This window comes from Glycine max, chromosome 19 (assembly GCF_000004515.6).
Source record: "Glycine max cultivar Williams 82 chromosome 19, Glycine_max_v4.0, whole genome shotgun sequence".
Classification (NCBI taxonomy): Eukaryota; Viridiplantae; Streptophyta; class Magnoliopsida; order Fabales; family Fabaceae; genus Glycine; species Glycine max.
This window is the reverse complement of record NC_038255.2, coordinates 33,475,555-33,493,877: the sequence shown is the minus strand read 5'-3', so window position 1 is coordinate 33,493,877 and position 18,323 is coordinate 33,475,555. Positions and strand designations below refer to the sequence as shown.

The 18,323-nt window shown below is 35.8% G+C and overlaps 1 protein-coding gene across 1 annotated transcript; it reads left to right on the top strand.

Annotated features, from left to right (window-relative positions):
• The first annotated feature begins 13,318 nt into the window (after positions 1–13,318).
• LOC100526927 (uncharacterized) lies at positions 13,319–14,031 on the top strand. The gene has a single exon (XM_003553891.5). The coding sequence runs from the start codon at positions 13,617–13,619 to the stop codon at positions 13,827–13,829; it is 213 nt and encodes a 70-aa protein (XP_003553939.1). The 5' UTR covers positions 13,319–13,616; the 3' UTR covers positions 13,830–14,031.
• The last annotated feature ends 4,292 nt before the right edge of the window (positions 14,032–18,323 follow it).

The window sequence follows — 18,323 nt, the reverse complement described above, 5'->3', positions numbered from 1 at the left end:
TGGCGCGGGCGAGGAGGTAGGCGAGTTCGTGGCACGTGGGCTCGGAGAGGAGGAAGTTGAAGCGGGATTCGACCTAGTGGAAGAACTCAAGGACTTTGAGTGGGCCCAGGTGGTTGGCTTTGTAGGGGTCAAGGTGGGCCGCGGGGCCAAGGAGGAGGGTGTTGTTGTGGAGCTTGTGGTGTTCGAGGTTGAGGTTGTGCTGACGGAGAGGGGTGTAGTAGCGAAAGAGGTTGAGAGATCGGAGAGCTTCGTCAAGAGCTGAGAGAGAGAGAGAGAGGTTGAGAAATTGGAGAGCTTCATCGAGCTTGCCGGCGGCAAGGCGGCACAACCCGCCTTGTAGGCTTCGTCGGCAACACGCGCATCATATCCCTCGTCGGCGTCGATAAGAGTGGTGGAGCGTGAGATTTCAAGATTTGAGATCGCGGAGTTGATCTTCGCCATGAGTGTCTCCGGCGTCGCTGCGATTATCTTCACTCCGTCAAAAATGTTCCAATGGATTTTCCCCGAACCCATGTCGGTGAGTCTGCTACACGAGATCTTGTTAATCGGTAAAAGCGATTTGTCACAAAAGGAAGTGAATGATGAATGTGTTGCTGTGTAACATTTTTTGCATCGGAAACAAAAAAAAAACAAATTTTATGCTGAGTGATTACTGATTAATGATTTTCTTACACACTGATCTGATCTAAAACCCTAGCTAGCCATTTTGGGTTTGGGGACGCAACGCAAATCGTAACAAGAACTGTGCAATGTCATTTGGAAGAGAATTGTACCGTGTCATCAGGAGGGTTAGGGTTAGGGTTAATTAAAAAAAGCTTTTTGAATTATCCTCAGCGTCACCAAATTTTTACCACATCACAGCAGGATAAAAAAAAAAAGCCTTTCCAGGGAACCTATCAGACGTTGACACATGGCAGTCAACATCTGAGGCTAATGGTCAATATCCAATTGGGACGTCCCGGACCAACATTGCAGGGATTTAAAAAATGGGGGACTAAATTTGTGAATTAAATTATAGGGGGGCCAAATGCGAAACTGGAGCAAAAGTGGGGGACCAAAAGTGCAATTTTGTCTCGTAAATACAATCTTAACAGCAAAGAACTTGGTTCTTATACCAATTAAAGGGTAAAGGGGGTGTTCAAAAAATGCACAACGGGTTAAAAAAAGATTTATTGATGGATTTTAGGTCTTCAAGTCCTTCAATGTTGCCCTCCATCCGCCAAAAGCTTCTCGCATCACTGAGGTCCTTTAGCAACGCCCTCCTTCGGGTTTGTTTAAGTGTAACACTGATGGCTCTTTTTGGGGGCACCTTGGAGAAGCTGAATGTGGGGGAATTTTCAGAGATGATAAAGCTCTCCCTTAAGGTTGTTTTGTGCAGTACTTAAGTATCTCAACATCTTTTGAGGTGGAAATTTTTTGTGCTATTGTAGCCATTGAAACAACTTATGAGAAGCAGTGGTATTCACTTTGGCTCGAATGTGACTTGGCTCTCGTCATCGAAGCTCTTCAAAACAATAATCTGGTCCCGTGGAAGCTCAGAATCAAATGGGCTAATTGTGTTCATATAACCAAATCTTTTCCTTTTAAAGCTACTCATATTTTTCGGGGAAGAAACTGTGTTGTGCAGACATTATCGCTACCTTTGCGTGTCTAATCGCCATTCTTACTAGTGGAATGATACATCTTTTTTTTGCTTTGTTTTTTTTTCGTGATTTCTAAGGGCTGTAGCAGTACAGATTTAGACATATGTAGCTTGGGTTTTGATCTGGTCCCCCAAGGTTTTTTTTTTTGTTCTGTTTACTTTAATGAATTTAGGTTTTGGAGTTCTGGCATTTGTTGTCTGAGCAAATGTGCCTCCTTACCTTCTCCCCCCAAAATCAGCTCATTACTTGTTGCTAGTAATTTTTCCATGGTTTTGTTGAATTATAAAGCTAATTCAACAACACATTATAGATAGTTAAAAGGGTACATATGTAGAAATAGGTGCTTTTCTAGAAGATGGATTAATAAAGATACAATAGTAACAATGTGGTAATAACACTAATAATGTGGCAACGGGATTAATGGAAATATTCCAATAGAATCTCTCTTAAACTTTGAGTAAAATCACGTTTTATATAACTTGTTGAATGTTATGTGCAGGGAAGGGGAGAGAGAGAAAAGGTTGCCTTAGTTCGAGGCAAGGCTCCTCCAGAATATGAGTGAGTTAACAAGCTTTTTTTTCATCCTTTATTCGATATTCATGCAATGTTTATATAGACTGCGAGTTCTGCTACATGCACGTTCAATAGCTACAAGTTATTACAAGTAAGAAAGGCTTTAACGGAAATAACAACCCTCAACAGCTAACTAACTTGTAACGGTCCCAACTAACTCCACGTTGCCTCGTTACTAATCTGCACGTGCCTCTTTCGTGTCTGTTGTATTATGATACGTAGTCATGCAGGTATATGGGTTTGGTGATAACCCTTCTAGGCCTTTCGGGTTCGGGTTCCTGTGGGTTGCTATCACCACTCCCGTCCCCAAACACCACCTTGTCCTCAAGGTGGTAAGTGTCGCGCAGGTCCGGCCAAGGTTCCCAGGTGGTATCTTCCGAGGGTTGCCCTTCCCACTGAGTTAGAACCAAACGTGTTGGAGGAGATGTTGATGTGTCAAGTTTGGAATCTAGGAAGCAAAGAGGTCGTGGCACAGGTTTGTGATCCTTGACCTGCAACGACCATAAGTCGGAGCACAATGGTGGATGTCTGTGGTGTGCATGCAAAAGAGAGCAGTGGAATACCGGGTGGATGCGTGTTGTGTCTGGTAGCTTTAGACGATACACGACTTTCCCCATGCAGTCTGTGATTTGGAAGGGTCCAAAGAAACGTTTGGACAGTTTTGGGTGGGTTTGCCCTGTGACTGAACGTTGACGGAAGGGTCTGAGTTTGACATAGACCCACTGGCCCACCGTGAAGGTAACGTCATCGCGTTTGGCATCTGCGTACTACTTCATTGTATTTTGTGCCTTTGTTAGTCGCCGTCGAAGTGCCTCGTGTATCTACTGACGGGAGCTAACCAAGGAATCAACTGCCTCGTTGTTTGTCATTCCCGGAAGGTATTGCGGCAATGTTGGCGATGGTTTGCCATAGATTACTTCGAATGGAGTAAAGCCTGAGCTGGAATGAAGGGATGTATTATAGGACCATTCAGCCAGAACTAGATATCGGAACCAAGTCGCCGGCTGGGAGTGAGCGAATGATCGAAGGTACTGTTCTAACACACGATTCATGACTTCGGTTTGCCCATCGGTCTGCGGGTGGTACGCCGTACTCATGCGAAAACGGGTGCCACTGATTCGAAAGATTTCTCGCCAAAAGGAACTAAGGAACACTGGGTCTCTATCGAAGACGATGCTGCGAGAGAATCCATGGTGTTTACAGACCAAATCTAGGAATAGGGATGCGACCTTGAAGGCAGAAAAGTTTATGGGTAATGCGCCAAGATGAACGCCCTTTGAGTATCTATCAACAATGACGAGGATGACTGTGAATCCTTGAGATGGCGGCATGTGGGTGATAAAATCCATAGAGAGGTCCTCCCAAACCCCTGCCGGAATTGGTAAGGGTTGCAGCAATCCCGCCGGCCGCCGTGTACTGAACTTAGTTTGTTGACACACACTACATTCACGCACAAAGCGTTTAACATCCTGTTGTAGATTGGTCCAATAGAAGTTGGATTCGAGGCGGTGAGTGGTCTTTGCGACGCCTAAATGTCCTTCCAAGGGTGTAGCGTGGAACTCGAGCAAGAGGGTGGGAATGTAAGGATTAGTTTATTTATCCAGATACGTCCTTTGAATAGAAGCAGGTCGTTGTGAATGTGAAAGTCGGGGTAGGCTGAGGGATTGGTATGAATCTCGGATAGCTGAGCTTGGAACTTAGAACTGGCTTGTAACGTACGATGAAAATCATCAAGGAAGTCAAGTTGAGGTACCAAGAGTAAGAGTAGTTGGCCTCCTGACTCTGACGGCACGCGAGAAAGGGCGTCTGCGATGACGTTAGAGGAGCCAAATTTATACTGGATAGTGTAGTCGAAGCCTAGTAGCTTGGACAAGTAATAGTGTTGTTTTGGGGTTTGTATAACTTGGGTCATGAGCTCTCGAAGGCTCTTATGATATGTGAGAATGGTGAATGATCTCCCCAACAAATATTGACGCCATTTTCGGACTGCAGTGACAATGGCGTGGAGCTCCCTTATGTAGGTTGAAGCGTGGAGTAGGCGTGGTCTGAAGGCTTTACTAAAGAATGCAATGGGGTGATTCAGCTGCATTAGCACGACGCCCATGGTGGTGCCGGAAGCATCCGTCCTAACGATGAATGGTTTTGCAAAGTTAGGTAAGGCCAAAATCAGGGCACTAGTCATTGCTTCCTTGAGCTGGTTGAAGGCAGCCTGAGACTCTGAAGTCCATTCGAAGGCTTCTTTGCATAGTAATTTGGTGAGGGGGGCTGCTATAGAAGCATAACTTTTACAAATTTATGATAAAAGCCCGTGAGGCCCAAGAATGCCCTGAGTTCCTTGGCCGAGGTTGGGGTAGGCCACTGCACCACGGCTTGAACCTTAGATGGCTCTGGTTCGACTCCCTTGCTCGAAACCACATGCCCTAGATACTCCAGTTGATTCTGTGCGAATAGACATTTTGTGTGCTTGAGATAGAATTGCTCTCTTACAAGTGTTTGGAAGATGAGTTCCAAATGCTGGAGGTGGGATGATAAGGAGTCACTGTATACCAGGATATCATCGAAGAATGCAGCGGTGAAACGACGCAGGAATCATGTTCAGAGGTTGTTCATGGCGGCTTGGAAGGTGGAGGGTGCATTGCACAGGCCGAATGGCATAACACGGTACTCGTAGTGTCCGTGATGCATCCTGAAAGCCGTCTTCTCGATGTCAGGTTCATGCATGAGTATCTGGTGGAATCCTTGCCTTAAATCCAGCTTTGAGAACCATGATGCGTACCCCAACTCATCTAGCAACTCGTCAATGGTTGGAATCAAAAAGGGTCGCGCACGGTGGTTGAGTTTAATGCGCGATAATCCACGCACATTCGCCAGGTGTCATCCTTCTTCTTCACGAAGAGGACTGGGGATGAATAAGGGCTCATGCTTGGTTGTATAAGACCGGTAGAGAGAAGATAGGAGACTTGTTTCTCTATTTCCATTTTCTGGAAGTACGGGTAACGATACAGGCGTATGTTCACCGGGGCAGTTGATTGAAGAAGATTGATTCGATGGACTACTCCCCATGGTGGTGGAAGGTTGGTTGGAGTCTGGAAGAGATGTTGATACTGATGGAGCAAAGCTGAGATTGTAGGGATCGGGTGAGGAAGATGTAGTGGTGGGTCGGGTTTGGTTGCGGGTAAGAGGCACAAGTGGAATAGCACTGAAGTTGACCCGATTCGAATCAGGCGTTAGACTTGAGATGTTGAAACCGGCTGGCCCATTTGTTACGTCTGCCCGAAGTTCCACCGGTTGGCCCAAATGATTGAACTTCATGACAAAGGAAGTGTAATCAGTCATTGCTGGCCCAAACTATTTCAGCCATTCGATGCCCAGGACCGCATCGGCGCCGCTTATTGGAAGCAAATGGAAGGTAACCTGGAAGGGATGGCCTTGTGTAACATCCCAATTTTTGTAATCTAGATTAAAAAGGATTGTTATTTATAAATAAATAGAGTTTTAGAAAAATGATGAGATTTTATAAATAAATAAATAGGGAGATATAATTATTAATTAAAATAATGATTTGAGAGAAAATAAAAAGGGTATTTCATTTATTTGTTTGATAGAAAATAAAATAGAGTTTATTTTTATAAAATAAATAAATAAATAAATATAGGGCAAATAATAGGCTGAATACCCTAGGTATAAATAGTTATGTTAAGTCAGGTGCCTTTTTTGGCCTCATTCTCGTTTTTCCCATTCTCCTCTCAAAACCCTTTCTTTTTCCCGCAGCCCACCAAACCTGTCTCAGAGAAACAACGATCTCGGACTCTTTCACCGTTGGATCGTCGTGAAATTTGAGTACCACGTTCGCAACCCAATTTCGAACATTCGCACCGTTGGAAATTTCAAAATCATATCTGAGTTTAGAGGAAAACCCTTCGCATTGTAGCATTTTAATTTCCCGCAGAAACCCAAAACTGTCTCGGTAAAATTACGATTCTGGTTTCGTTAACCGTTGGATTTTCATGAAATTTGGATATGTAGTTAGAAATTCAATTGCGCACACGTCTGCCGTTGGGATTTTAGAGATATTATTTGTAGAGGGAGAAAAATGAATCACATGAAGACAGTACAAGTGGAGGTTTCAATCTCTTCTCCGTCTCTCTGACGTTTGGGAATTCTATCGAAGCAGTCGGAGAAATAACTGAAGGAATCTCAAGGAACCGCTAGAAATGTTACTATCGCTGGCTGAAGACACGTGAGTCTGCTTAGAGGTAAGGGATGAGTTATTCACAATTGGGGGTTAATGAGAACATGTGTAGGGATCCTTAGAGAACTAAATTTGGGTTTATTTTAGGATGTTTATTGAATTATAATTTTTCTTTATGATTATGAATGCAATATTATTGTGTTCTATGTACCAATTGATGTCCTGATGAGAATTGATTGATAAACTTGAGTGCTCTTGATGTCTGTGTTTAACCCATGATTTTGATTAATTGATTTTGATACAATTGTGAGAAACTATTTTAGAGGCTTTACATCCCATGTTGTGATAAATTGAACATGTGACGGATGATGAAATACATGTGTATTGAGATGGGATGTGTGTATTGAGTTGTGAACTATGAACTGTGCAATCACACAATTGTAAGACCCTTTAAGGGCGACAAGTATTGTGATGGGATCCACTGTGGGAACCCGACGAGTTAAAATGATTTTTGAAAACAATTGAGTAAATGTGTGTATTGCATAGTTCATAGATAAAGTGTATATGATTCATGAGGTGTGATAACATGTTAAATTGAGATTATACCATTGTGATTGGGATTAAGTGTATGTGATAAATTGAGTATGTATATGATTGAGATATATATGTGCATTGAAGTGTTGTGTGCATTGAGTTGTGAACTATGAATTGTACAATCACATAATCATAAGTCCCTTCAAGGGCGACGAGTTAATGCTAGGTCCCTTTTAGGGCGACGAGTTAATCTTAAGTCCCTTTAAGGGCGACGAGTTAATGATAAGACCCTTAAAAGGCGACGAGTTAAAATTATTTTGAGAACAATTGAGGAGTCGTGTGTTTTGTACAGTTCATAGATAGAGTCTGTGTGCTAAAATGTTTTCTGGGTTGGACCTGAATCAGGAGGGAGAGGCCCTGACGGACTCTTCGGAGTGTAGGCCTTGGGGGTCACACGGTTTGAGTGCTCCTTTAAGCCTATGTTGATCCCATATGGTTGGAGCATTCTTGCAAAACACTGTGACCCTGACTGGTCTCCCTATGATATTACCTAGTGAGAGTGACTTGACTTATTATTGTGTGGTTTGTCTTGTCATGTACTCCTAGGCGCCCGACGAGGTTTTTCACTGACATGGTACCACATTGCATATATGCTTGAGTCTTAGCATAACTGTCGCATACGCTTGCTAATTGTTTATCATGAAATTGATGTGTTATTATGTCTTGATCGGAGTGTGTGATTCCTGTGTATAATGATTGATGATTGAAAGGTGTGATTGATGGATGGAAAGTGTGATTGATGAATGACAAAGTGATGAAATAATGTGAGATATGCTAAGTAAATTGTATTTGGCTACTATATGTTGTGTTGTTTCTCTCTAGTAGTTAGAAATGTGATAACTCACTCCCGATTTGCTGTTTGTGTTTGGATCCTGTGATGATCTTGAACTTTGTGTTCGGGGGAGCAGATGAATAGGTGGATGACTATGAAGAACCTCATACTAGAGGACACGGGAACACCATGCTCTGATAGGATGTGACATTAGGATATAGATTCTATATTAATTGTATGAAACTTAGATGGCCTTCTTTGAGCCGAGATGACTTTATTATTTATTTGGACAAGTTTGAATATGATGTAGAAGAAAGTGAATGTGAGCCTTTTACCCATTTGAAAGGCTTGTATTTAAAAATGTTTTAAAAATACTTTTAATTAATATTTGAATTTTTATTCCTTTATTAATATACATGTGAGGGGTAGAGGGTGTCACACCTTGGAGAGATAATGGGGTGTTGGAACATTGTTGATTGCAATCGAGGATGGAGCCATTTCCCACAAGCACACGAAGGGGAGAGGTGGTTTGGATAGGAAGGTGAAGAAACTTGGCTATGCGGGGTCAGAGGAAATTGTGGGTACTTCCACTATCTATGAAGATTGTGAGGCGGACATGGTGGATAGTTCCAAAAAGAAGAAAAGTTTCAGAGGAAGGAAGACCTGATAACGTGCGAAGACTGATGTGGGGAAGGTTGGTACTGGTTATGGAGTCAGGGGTAATAGTAGGTACCTCTTCCTGTATAGTTGTGAGCTCTAGGCTTACTTGACCCTTGCAACGATGATTCGAGTTCCATTTTCCGTCGCAGTTATAGCAGAGGCCTTTCTCTTTACTGAAAGCTATTTCATCCGAGGAGCATTGAATATATGGTGGTTTTGGCTTGGGGTTGGAGTTGGTAGGGTGGTTTAATGGTATAATGTTTTTGGACCTATGCGCATATCATCAATCTCGTAGCTTATCTTCCTCTAGTTTTGCAAGTGCAATTGCCTGAGGAAGGGATATTGGTTGAAGTGCTAGTACCTCTCGGTGAATCTCCAGTGATAGGCCAGAGATGAAACAACTTAACATGAATGGAGGTGGTAATCCTATGACACGATTGGCTAATCGCTCAAATTCAGTCAGGTATTCATTAACCGTCCTGCACTGTGATAGCTTGAAGAGAGCTCCCTTCGGGTCATCATAGAATGTTGGCGCGAATCTGGACTCGAGTGCTTGTAAGAAGTCAGACCAGGAGGTGATGAACCCATTGCGGTACATCCACAGATACCAGCTTAAGGCGGTGCCGTCGAGGTAAAATGAAGCTACCGTGATCCTTTCTTCCTCTGGAGTGTTCTGATAGTCAAATAATTGTGACATTTTGAAGATCCATCCTAAAGGATTGTGGCCATCGAACCTTGGGATGTCTAGCTTGGCACAGTTTCGTTGGGTGGGCTGAACATTGGAATTGGAATTGGGGTGGTTGTGGTTGATTTCTCGTAGACGAAGATGATCAAGAATAGAGTCTACTTTGCTGGAGAGCTCGGCATATTTGTCATTGAGGGAGATTTGGCTGTTGGATAGTCAAGCGATGGCGTCTTTGAGCTTATCCATGGTGGTCTTCCTGGTTGCATGGTCAGCCATGGCGATGGTGACGGCGGCAGGTCGGACCAGTGTTATGTGCAGGGTAGGGGAGAAAGAGAAAAGGCTGCCTTAGTTCGAGGCAAGGCTCCTCCTGAATATGAGTGAGTTAACAAGCTTTTTTTTTCATCCTTTATTTGATATTCATGCAATGTTTATATAGACTGCGAGTTCTGCTACATGCACGTTCAATAGCTACAGGTTATTACACGTAAGAAAGGCTTTAACGGAAATAACAACCCTCAACAACTAACTAACTTGTAACGGTCCCAACTAACTCCACGTGGCGTCGTTACTAATCCGCACGTGCCTCTTTCGTGTCAGCTGTACTATGATACGTAGTCATGCAGGTATATGGGTTTGGTGATAACCCTTCTAGGCCTTTCGGGTTCGAGTTCCTGTGGGTTGCTATCATTGAAAGTGATCTCATATATATAAAAAAGTAAATTTTATTTGAAACTTTGAGAGACATCAGTTTAAAATTTTAACTTTATAATAGTCATTGATCTAATTTAATTATGTAATTTTTATTTTAATATTTTTAGTTGTTAGAAAAAATTTAACTTCACAATAGTTTGTTGACATGATTCAATGTGATTTAACTTTAATTGAGAATTGTTAATTTTTAAAACAAAAAATATTAATAGTGTAAAATAGAATAATTATAAGTAGTCATCACATCATAATTCATCATGTGTGATAAATTTGTTGACTTTTACAATAACTATCTTAAAAGTTATATAAAGAGTGATTTGCAATTGAATATTATAAAACTAGTTCATACTGTTACTATATGTCCATTAAACTCTTTTTAAAATTTAATTTTTTATATAAGATAATTATGATTAAATGTCTTTTAATTTACTATTTTTATTAAATAAAAATAGAAAAACCTAATAAAATAAGAGATAATATAGTTACTTCAAAATATATTCGTTCTTACTTCTCCATCACTATTGCTCTACTTTTCTCACTTCTTTAGTAACAACAACAACAATGATAATAATACTAATGATATACAATTTTTTTAATTATACTAAATGAGAGTGTTCAATTTATGATGTGATTGAGTTAATCAATTTAAATCTTCAATAATATCACATAAAATTAATTCTTTTAAGTCTTTCTCAATTATGGAGTCTCATACCTGCACAACCTTCCACCCTCTCATTTCAGTGTGATTCATATGAGGTGTTATATACCCTACACATATAATTACTAAATTATTATTTTATGATATGTATATTACTTAATTACTTTTATTGTCACTATTTCTTATCTATTCTTTCTATTATTTTGAAGATTGAAACTAAAACTCTAAAGACAAACATAAGTTATAAGGAATTACTCTCTCTCAAGCATTACTCTCTCTCAAGCCTTACGATTTTTAGGTGATGAGGATATAATTTTCATAAGAAAATTTTGACTAAGATAGGAGTTTATATTTGATTATAGCAAGTTGATTGTTTAAACTTGACTCCTTGAATAAATAATATATTTAGTTTTGTTCAATTTTTTTAAATTATTTTTTTTTCATTTTTTAAAAACTATTGTACAAGGAAAGGTATATCGGAACTCCAATGAGAATAGAGATAGGAAAAAAATTTCATACCCATTGGGTATGGGTACATGGATGGTTTTGGGGAAACCACATATGCTCCACTCCGTTTTCATATCCAACCAAAGTACAACTAAATTAAACATATGGAGAATAAAGTGTAACCGATCAGTTTACTAGTAGTGTGTGTTTGGTTTTATATTGATGTAGAACCCAACTCACATCCCAACTATGTTTTACACAGAAATTTCTATTTATTTTATTTTTTCTTAAATATTTTTTTGTCCTTAAAATTTGAAGGTCTATCTGTTTTAAGCCCCAAAAACCCAAATTAAAATATATATTTTTTAGTCCTTCAAATTCTAGGGAAAAAAAATTAGTGCTTCCCACAATAAAAATCACCATAAGTGGATTCAAATTGTCAAAAATTTGTCAAGAGGAACTAAATAAATTTTTTTCACAAATTTAAAGGATTAAAAATATAAAATTTAATTTAGGAAGACTAAAAAGAATATATTCTAAATTTAAGAAACCAAAAACATGTTAAAATCCTTTTTTCATATAATTGGTATATGTACTGAGCAACTACACACTAAACCAAACACACAACTTAAGAGTTGAAAATAAGGGTTAATGATATGTTATTATATAGTTAACATCTTTTTTTTTTCCACTCTAAACATTTTTTTTCATTAAAATTTTATTGAAGTTTACATTCATTTGCTTTTTTTCTTTAATTTTTTATTAGTTTGATATTGACATATTTTATTTTGTTTTAAAAATAGTTTTTGTCTCTATTTAATAGTATTCTATTGTACATTCAGTTATTTTTCCACTGTTTATACATCTAGTTATACTAAGACATTAGTTATTTGAATTAGTATGACATTTTTTTTACCAAAAGATAATTATATCATTGCATTCGTAATAAATAGGTATGTAGTATGACATGATTAGATATATATCATTATTTGAGTAATGAAAAGAAATATTTTATAAAAGTTTTAAAACTTGTAAAGATCAAAACTAACAAATAAATTTTAAGTATAACTTTAAAAACTAAATTTATAAGAATAAAAATATATTTACCTTTTAATTATACATACACTGATGAATAAGATTCCATTCTTAGAGTGCATCAATGTACATGGCATAACATTGCAGGTGGCTTAGAGATAATTAATTTAACAATATCTTCAAAAGATGTTGGCCATGAGTTATTGTAACCGTGCCTATACATGAATTTGTTTGTTAAGGGATACAATTCAATTGATGGAAGAAAATGTGAGTTATTATAAATTCACAAATAAAATATAAAGATTTTATTAATTAATCAGTACTCTTAAGATATTAGTTAGGAAATTAAAATAAAAAAATATTTATTTTATTAAACATATGAGAGCTTAAAAAAGTTATGGGAAGTAATTTGCATATCACTATAAAATCTTTCTCCTTTTTGCCAAAAAAAAAAAAAATACGCAAAGAGTTCATTTGCTTCTCTCTCTCCCTCAATCTCTCTGTGTATGTATATTTCTGATTTTATTTCACGATACCGTGAATCTTCCAAATTCACCCCATGAATCTTCCAATGATATTATAATTCTGATTTTAATGTTATTTCACGACACCATGAAATAGAAAAAGTAGAGAGTTAGAGACTGGGCCTAGCTTAAAGGGCCACTAACTATTGGTTACCGTCCCACATCGCCTTCCTCTACATCTCAAATCCAAATTTTTTAACATGTTATATGCCGATCCAAGTTTTAATAATAATTAAAAAAAAGTTAATGATATTTTTATCTCTAAACCATTTCTAAATTTTGGCTTTAATCTCCTATATCGAAAAACTTGGTTTTAGTCTCAATATTTTTTAAAATACTTAAATTCTAGTCTCTATAAAACGAAAAAGTGTTAATTTAGAGACTAAAATTAAGGTATTTTCAAAATGTATGGACATAAACTATTAATTTTGAAAGTCAATAACAAAAAACGAAATTTAAAATTTTTTCAGAACTTAAACCACTATTAACCCATAAATAAATAATCAATAAACATATAACACAGGTTCATATCATATCAGAACACGGCTGATAGAAATATTCCTTTCATTTCTCCTTTTTATAGCTCATGACATGCATTCCATTCTTTTCTAAATTTATGTATGCTTTGGCTTTGAACCCATAAATTATGGAACCTACCAGAGTGTCGTCTCATGCCCAACCCAATCTTTTGACACGCATTTCTTTCCACTTTTCAAGACTTAACATAGTTTAATAAATAAATCAGACTCACTTTGATCAAACAGTAAAGCAATCAGAAAAAAAAAAAAAAAAAAAAAGACACCCAGCTGAGCATTATTAGAAGCTTATGAGGGAAAGAATTAAAAAAATAAAAATAAAGCTAGTTCTTTTGGTTGGCACATAAAGCAAACCCCACTGGCCACAACAAATAACATACCTTTCTTCTCTCGTTAACCCTTGTCTTTTTTTCTCACCAAGTTTAGCATCATCTTCTCCTTAACCACCAAGGAAGTCTTCTACTTATTGAAGAAGCCCCACATGGTCCATACTTGGGTTATTTTCACACACAAGCAATTACAACACAGAGGCAGAAGAAGCAAAGAGTGAGAAGTGAAGAGTGAAGAAGAGTGAAGAATTGAAGAGAAAATGGGTGCTGATTGGGGACCAGTTATTGTTGCTGTGGCCTTATTCATCCTCTTATCTCCGGGTTTGTTGTTCCAATTTCCCTCAAAGTATAGGGTGGTTGAGTTTGGAAACATGAGCACTAGTGGGATTGCAATTTTGGTTCATGCCATCATTTTCTTCTGCATACTTACCATCTTGGTTGTAGCAATAGGCATTCACATACACATCAATTGAATCCTATGTTCACCTTATAAGTCACCACAAATCTCCATATGTACGTTTACAATTACTTTTCTTTTTAGCTCCTTTGATGTATTAATTTCCCTTTTAAAGTTTTTCATCTTGGTTTTCTTCTGGGGTACTGTGTACCAAAAATTGTTCAAAATGGAAAAAGAGATATAAAACTATAGGAATTATGTCTTTTGTTACTTCTTAATTTCTGTGGACTTCATCATTCTTGTCCTATCTTGATTTTGGTAGCATTGACTAGTATCTAATACTTCCTTTGGACTCATATATAAGCAAACAAGTGACCTTTTATGTTGAACTTAAATATAATATTGGACTTGTATGCAGAGAATGTGAACAACATGGATACGGATGAGTCTAAGTTGGGTGATATTGTTTGTCAATGTAAATATCTCCTCCCAAAATTCAAACTTTTCAATCGAGTTTGTAAAGAAACATGTTAATGTTGTTGCTCACACCCTTACTAGGGTGGTAACATGTCATGCAAGGCTCAAAGTTTTTTAACATATACCAACTTGTATTTATGATTTCATTATGAATGATATGAGGTAATACTCTATGTAAAAGAAATTGTCTTATTTAATATTATCATTCTTAAAATATCTTTCATTTAATTTAAGTTCTATTTTCAATGACCCATTTTTATTCTTTGTAGTAAGTTCCAATGAAGGATACTTTAGAAATAACCTTATTTATCACTTGAGGTTAAATTTTTTTAAAAAATATCAACTAATTTTGTTAATTAATGTAAAATTATTTATATTTGCTTACATGAGTTTAAGAGGAAATGCATCTTATGCTCTTAATTCCTAATGGGTTGTCTGCATAAGAATATTCTACCCACAATTTAATAGAATACCACAATCCAATTTTTAGTAAAAGGAAAAAGAAAATAGATTTAATTGATGGTGTATCAAACAGAAAGATTTAATTGAACGATCATCATGTCGAACCTTTGATATCAGTTGTTGGAAAATCAAGGAGATTAACACCCAAAAGATTTAATCAATAGATCATAAACAAGACATACAAGTGAATCTGATACCACACGTTAATCTAAAATCTTAAGGTCCAGGTTTATGGGTTTTATCCTCACTTAAATTAAATTTTGAGAGAGAGAGAGAGAGCATGTAACTAGTGAATCTAAAGGTCGTTAATTTGGCACTATAAATGATATTTGGAGTATTTTTAGCAAAATATTTAAGTCCCACTTTCTTTTGAACAAACAAAATTTCATGGTATATAATAGAGTTAAATGTGGTTTTAATTACATATATTTTGGTAAATTCCATTTTTAATTTCTTAAGTTTAAAATTGTACTTTTTTGTCTCTCAATTTTAGAATGGTTAGATTAGTTTTTTTAGTCCTCTAATTTATTTTTTAATTCAATTTGGTCCTTTAATTTTTTTATTCAATTTATTCCTTTATTTTTTTTAGACTAAAATATTAATTTAACCTTTTAGAAATATACCCATTTACATCTTCTAACACAATGACATTAGGTTAAATGCCAACATGACAAAGGAATTGAGTTGTCATCATCTGTCACATGTCATATTCATTTTATGTAACTTAATGGTGTCATATTAGAAGTACTAAAACTAAACTTTTCGGTATTTAGAGAGATGAAAATCAAATTTACATATTTTTTGAGGATGCAAAAACATTTTATCATACTAACTGTTTCTAACATCAATTTAACTGTTAGGTATGCATAGAGATTTACCTTTGAAACTAATAGTCATCAATGGGTAGGTATTCTCTTAATTTTTTTTACTTGTGATATATTTATTTCTTGCAAAGAAATTGTCATATGATCATAGAAGTGACAACAAAAAGACAAATTATGTAAACTTCTTCATTTTAGTACACAACGCAGACCTTATTGCCTAAATGATATCATGATTGTCTTAGTGATTTGAGTAGAAAATCTTTCTCAAATAATTAACCAAAGAATAAACGAATTTTGAATAATAGACTTGTCCTACACTAGATTATGTCAATTCACAAAAAGGTTAAGAGACTGAATACTATCCGAAGAAAGTTTTGATAGAGAACTTGTCACTAAGCATTCTCAAACCCTTTTTAATCTCCAAATAAACTTTTTATATCTTGTAAATGTTCTTAAATAGAGGAAATTTTCATTTATATTATTTCCGCTTTAGAGAAAATATGATTGAATATTTTTGGTTCCACTAAATATGAAATGTATGTAAAAGTTCAATTTTAATATCTCATATATCATCATTGGGCCACATAGAACAAAAATTCAGATGGCTACATTAGTAGTTAACCTAATGTTGTTACCTTGAGGGACAAAAATTGATCTACTTAAGATGTTCAATTTTAAATTCGAGGGATCAAAAGTAGACTTAACTAAAATATGTGAGAGTAAAATCATATTTAATTCTATGTAATATTTAATCCTTGAATATATAAAAAATATAACAAATTAATTTTATCGTTAAATTTGTAAGATTGTTTTATCATTAAGTTATATTATTTAATAATTGACAATAAGTTATATTCTTTAAAATCAATTTAACATTAAATTATAAAGTTTAAAAACCAATTTATCTATAAAATTAATTTGTTACACTTTTTACAAATTCATAAACTAAATTTATATTTTTATCTTCAAAGACCAATTTGTCATCACACGCAACACACTTTCATGATCGAATTTGATTATTTATCCTTATTTTTATAAATAAAATACAAATATAAGTCCTTTTCAAAACAATTTACTGACTTCTTTGGACTATTGGCCAATCTTTGGAAACATTCCAATGAAACTTAACATGCCAAACATATCTTAAATTGTGTTTTTTTATCCGTATGAATTAAAGTCGATATCAAGAAATCTACAACAGTGATGGGTCCTCCTCAACCAACCAATCAACCAACCAACTGAAGTGAGTTATACCTCTTTGGTTGTTTTTTATTTAATTTAATTCAATACATTTAGAATGATATCATAGCAATTGAAAACTAACAATACTTAAAACAACTCAAAACAAAATTACTACATAAGTGATCCTCTTGTAATTAGAAAAAACAATTACAAACCTCACTAGCTAGGCTATTTATTTATTTATTTAAAATAAATAAAAAAACCATTTGCCTGCATCTATTATGTTAGGCATCATTGGAAGGTTTCCCATTTATGTTGAAGACAAATAGAAAATGTAACACAAACAGAAACATTATTTCCCAAAACACAAGCCTCAAATAATCAAATATTGCATTAAATAGCCACTTTATTGACACATCCGAGACCCCAACTGCAAGTGAGACCGAGTTAGAGTAATTACATGGAGATAAATGTTAGTACTATGTTAGCTCAGATCTAATATCTTTCATATCTTTCATCAACAGTAAGAGTATGAATGAAAATGTTGCTACACAATAGGGTATGACCAATTGAAGGTAGCAACAAATCGTATTTTGTGTTTACCCTGCGATTTACATTATACAAAATGGTCACAAATGAATTGGGTTATTTCATCTTTCCCCTGTATTAATACAAAACAGGGAACTGAATCTACGAGCCCTTGTTCACACCTAAATCACAGTTTAGTGGATGATTGAATTGACGTTCACTTAATTTGATTTTATATTGAATAATCACTCTTATTCTGAAATTGGGATTATCATATTCTATATTTTTCTTAAATGAAGTAACTTACAATGTCCACTTGAGGAATGTCCTATATCCATCTAATTCGATCTTTTCTTTTCTTCTGCTTATCGCTTACTCTTAATTGTGCATCTTAGTTATCTGACATAATATAATATAAATCTAACTAGGAGGCTCTGCCACCTTTGTTGATCTATATTATATTATTTTATCTTACGTACTACTGTATTTACTTTTTCCTTGTTTATAATACAAGCGACTCGACACCTCATTGGTATCAGAGCTGTTATTTGGCTCTGAATAGACATTGAGATCTAACCTGTATTAACAATCCTATTAACAAATTTTCTACAAAATCATTTGAAGACTTATCTAAAACTTTAGAAAGTTTAACAAAAACACAAAACTTGTTGTTTAACAAAGTACAAACTTTAGAAAATAAAATTAACGATATTTTGGATATTCTTAAATCTAAAGACCAACAAATTCGTTTTTCTATAAACGAACTCGATAAAATTACAACACAACTTTCTAAATTATCTTTAGGAAAGACCACCTGTCAAACCTCAAATAAATTTGTATTAGCAAAGCCAAGAAAATGAGGACAATACCATTTACAGGAACATCACAAACAGTTTCAGGACACAATCTTGTCACTGAATCTTTAAACTAACATCCTGGAATCTTAGATAGATTTTTTAGGAAAATAAACTCCCGAACCAAACAACTAGAACAAATAGTAGACATAGAATCCAATATTGATATCGGGTCAAACTCTAGGATAGACTCCCTCAATCCTAGACAATTATACAACTTAAATTGATTAAGTTCTGGTAGAA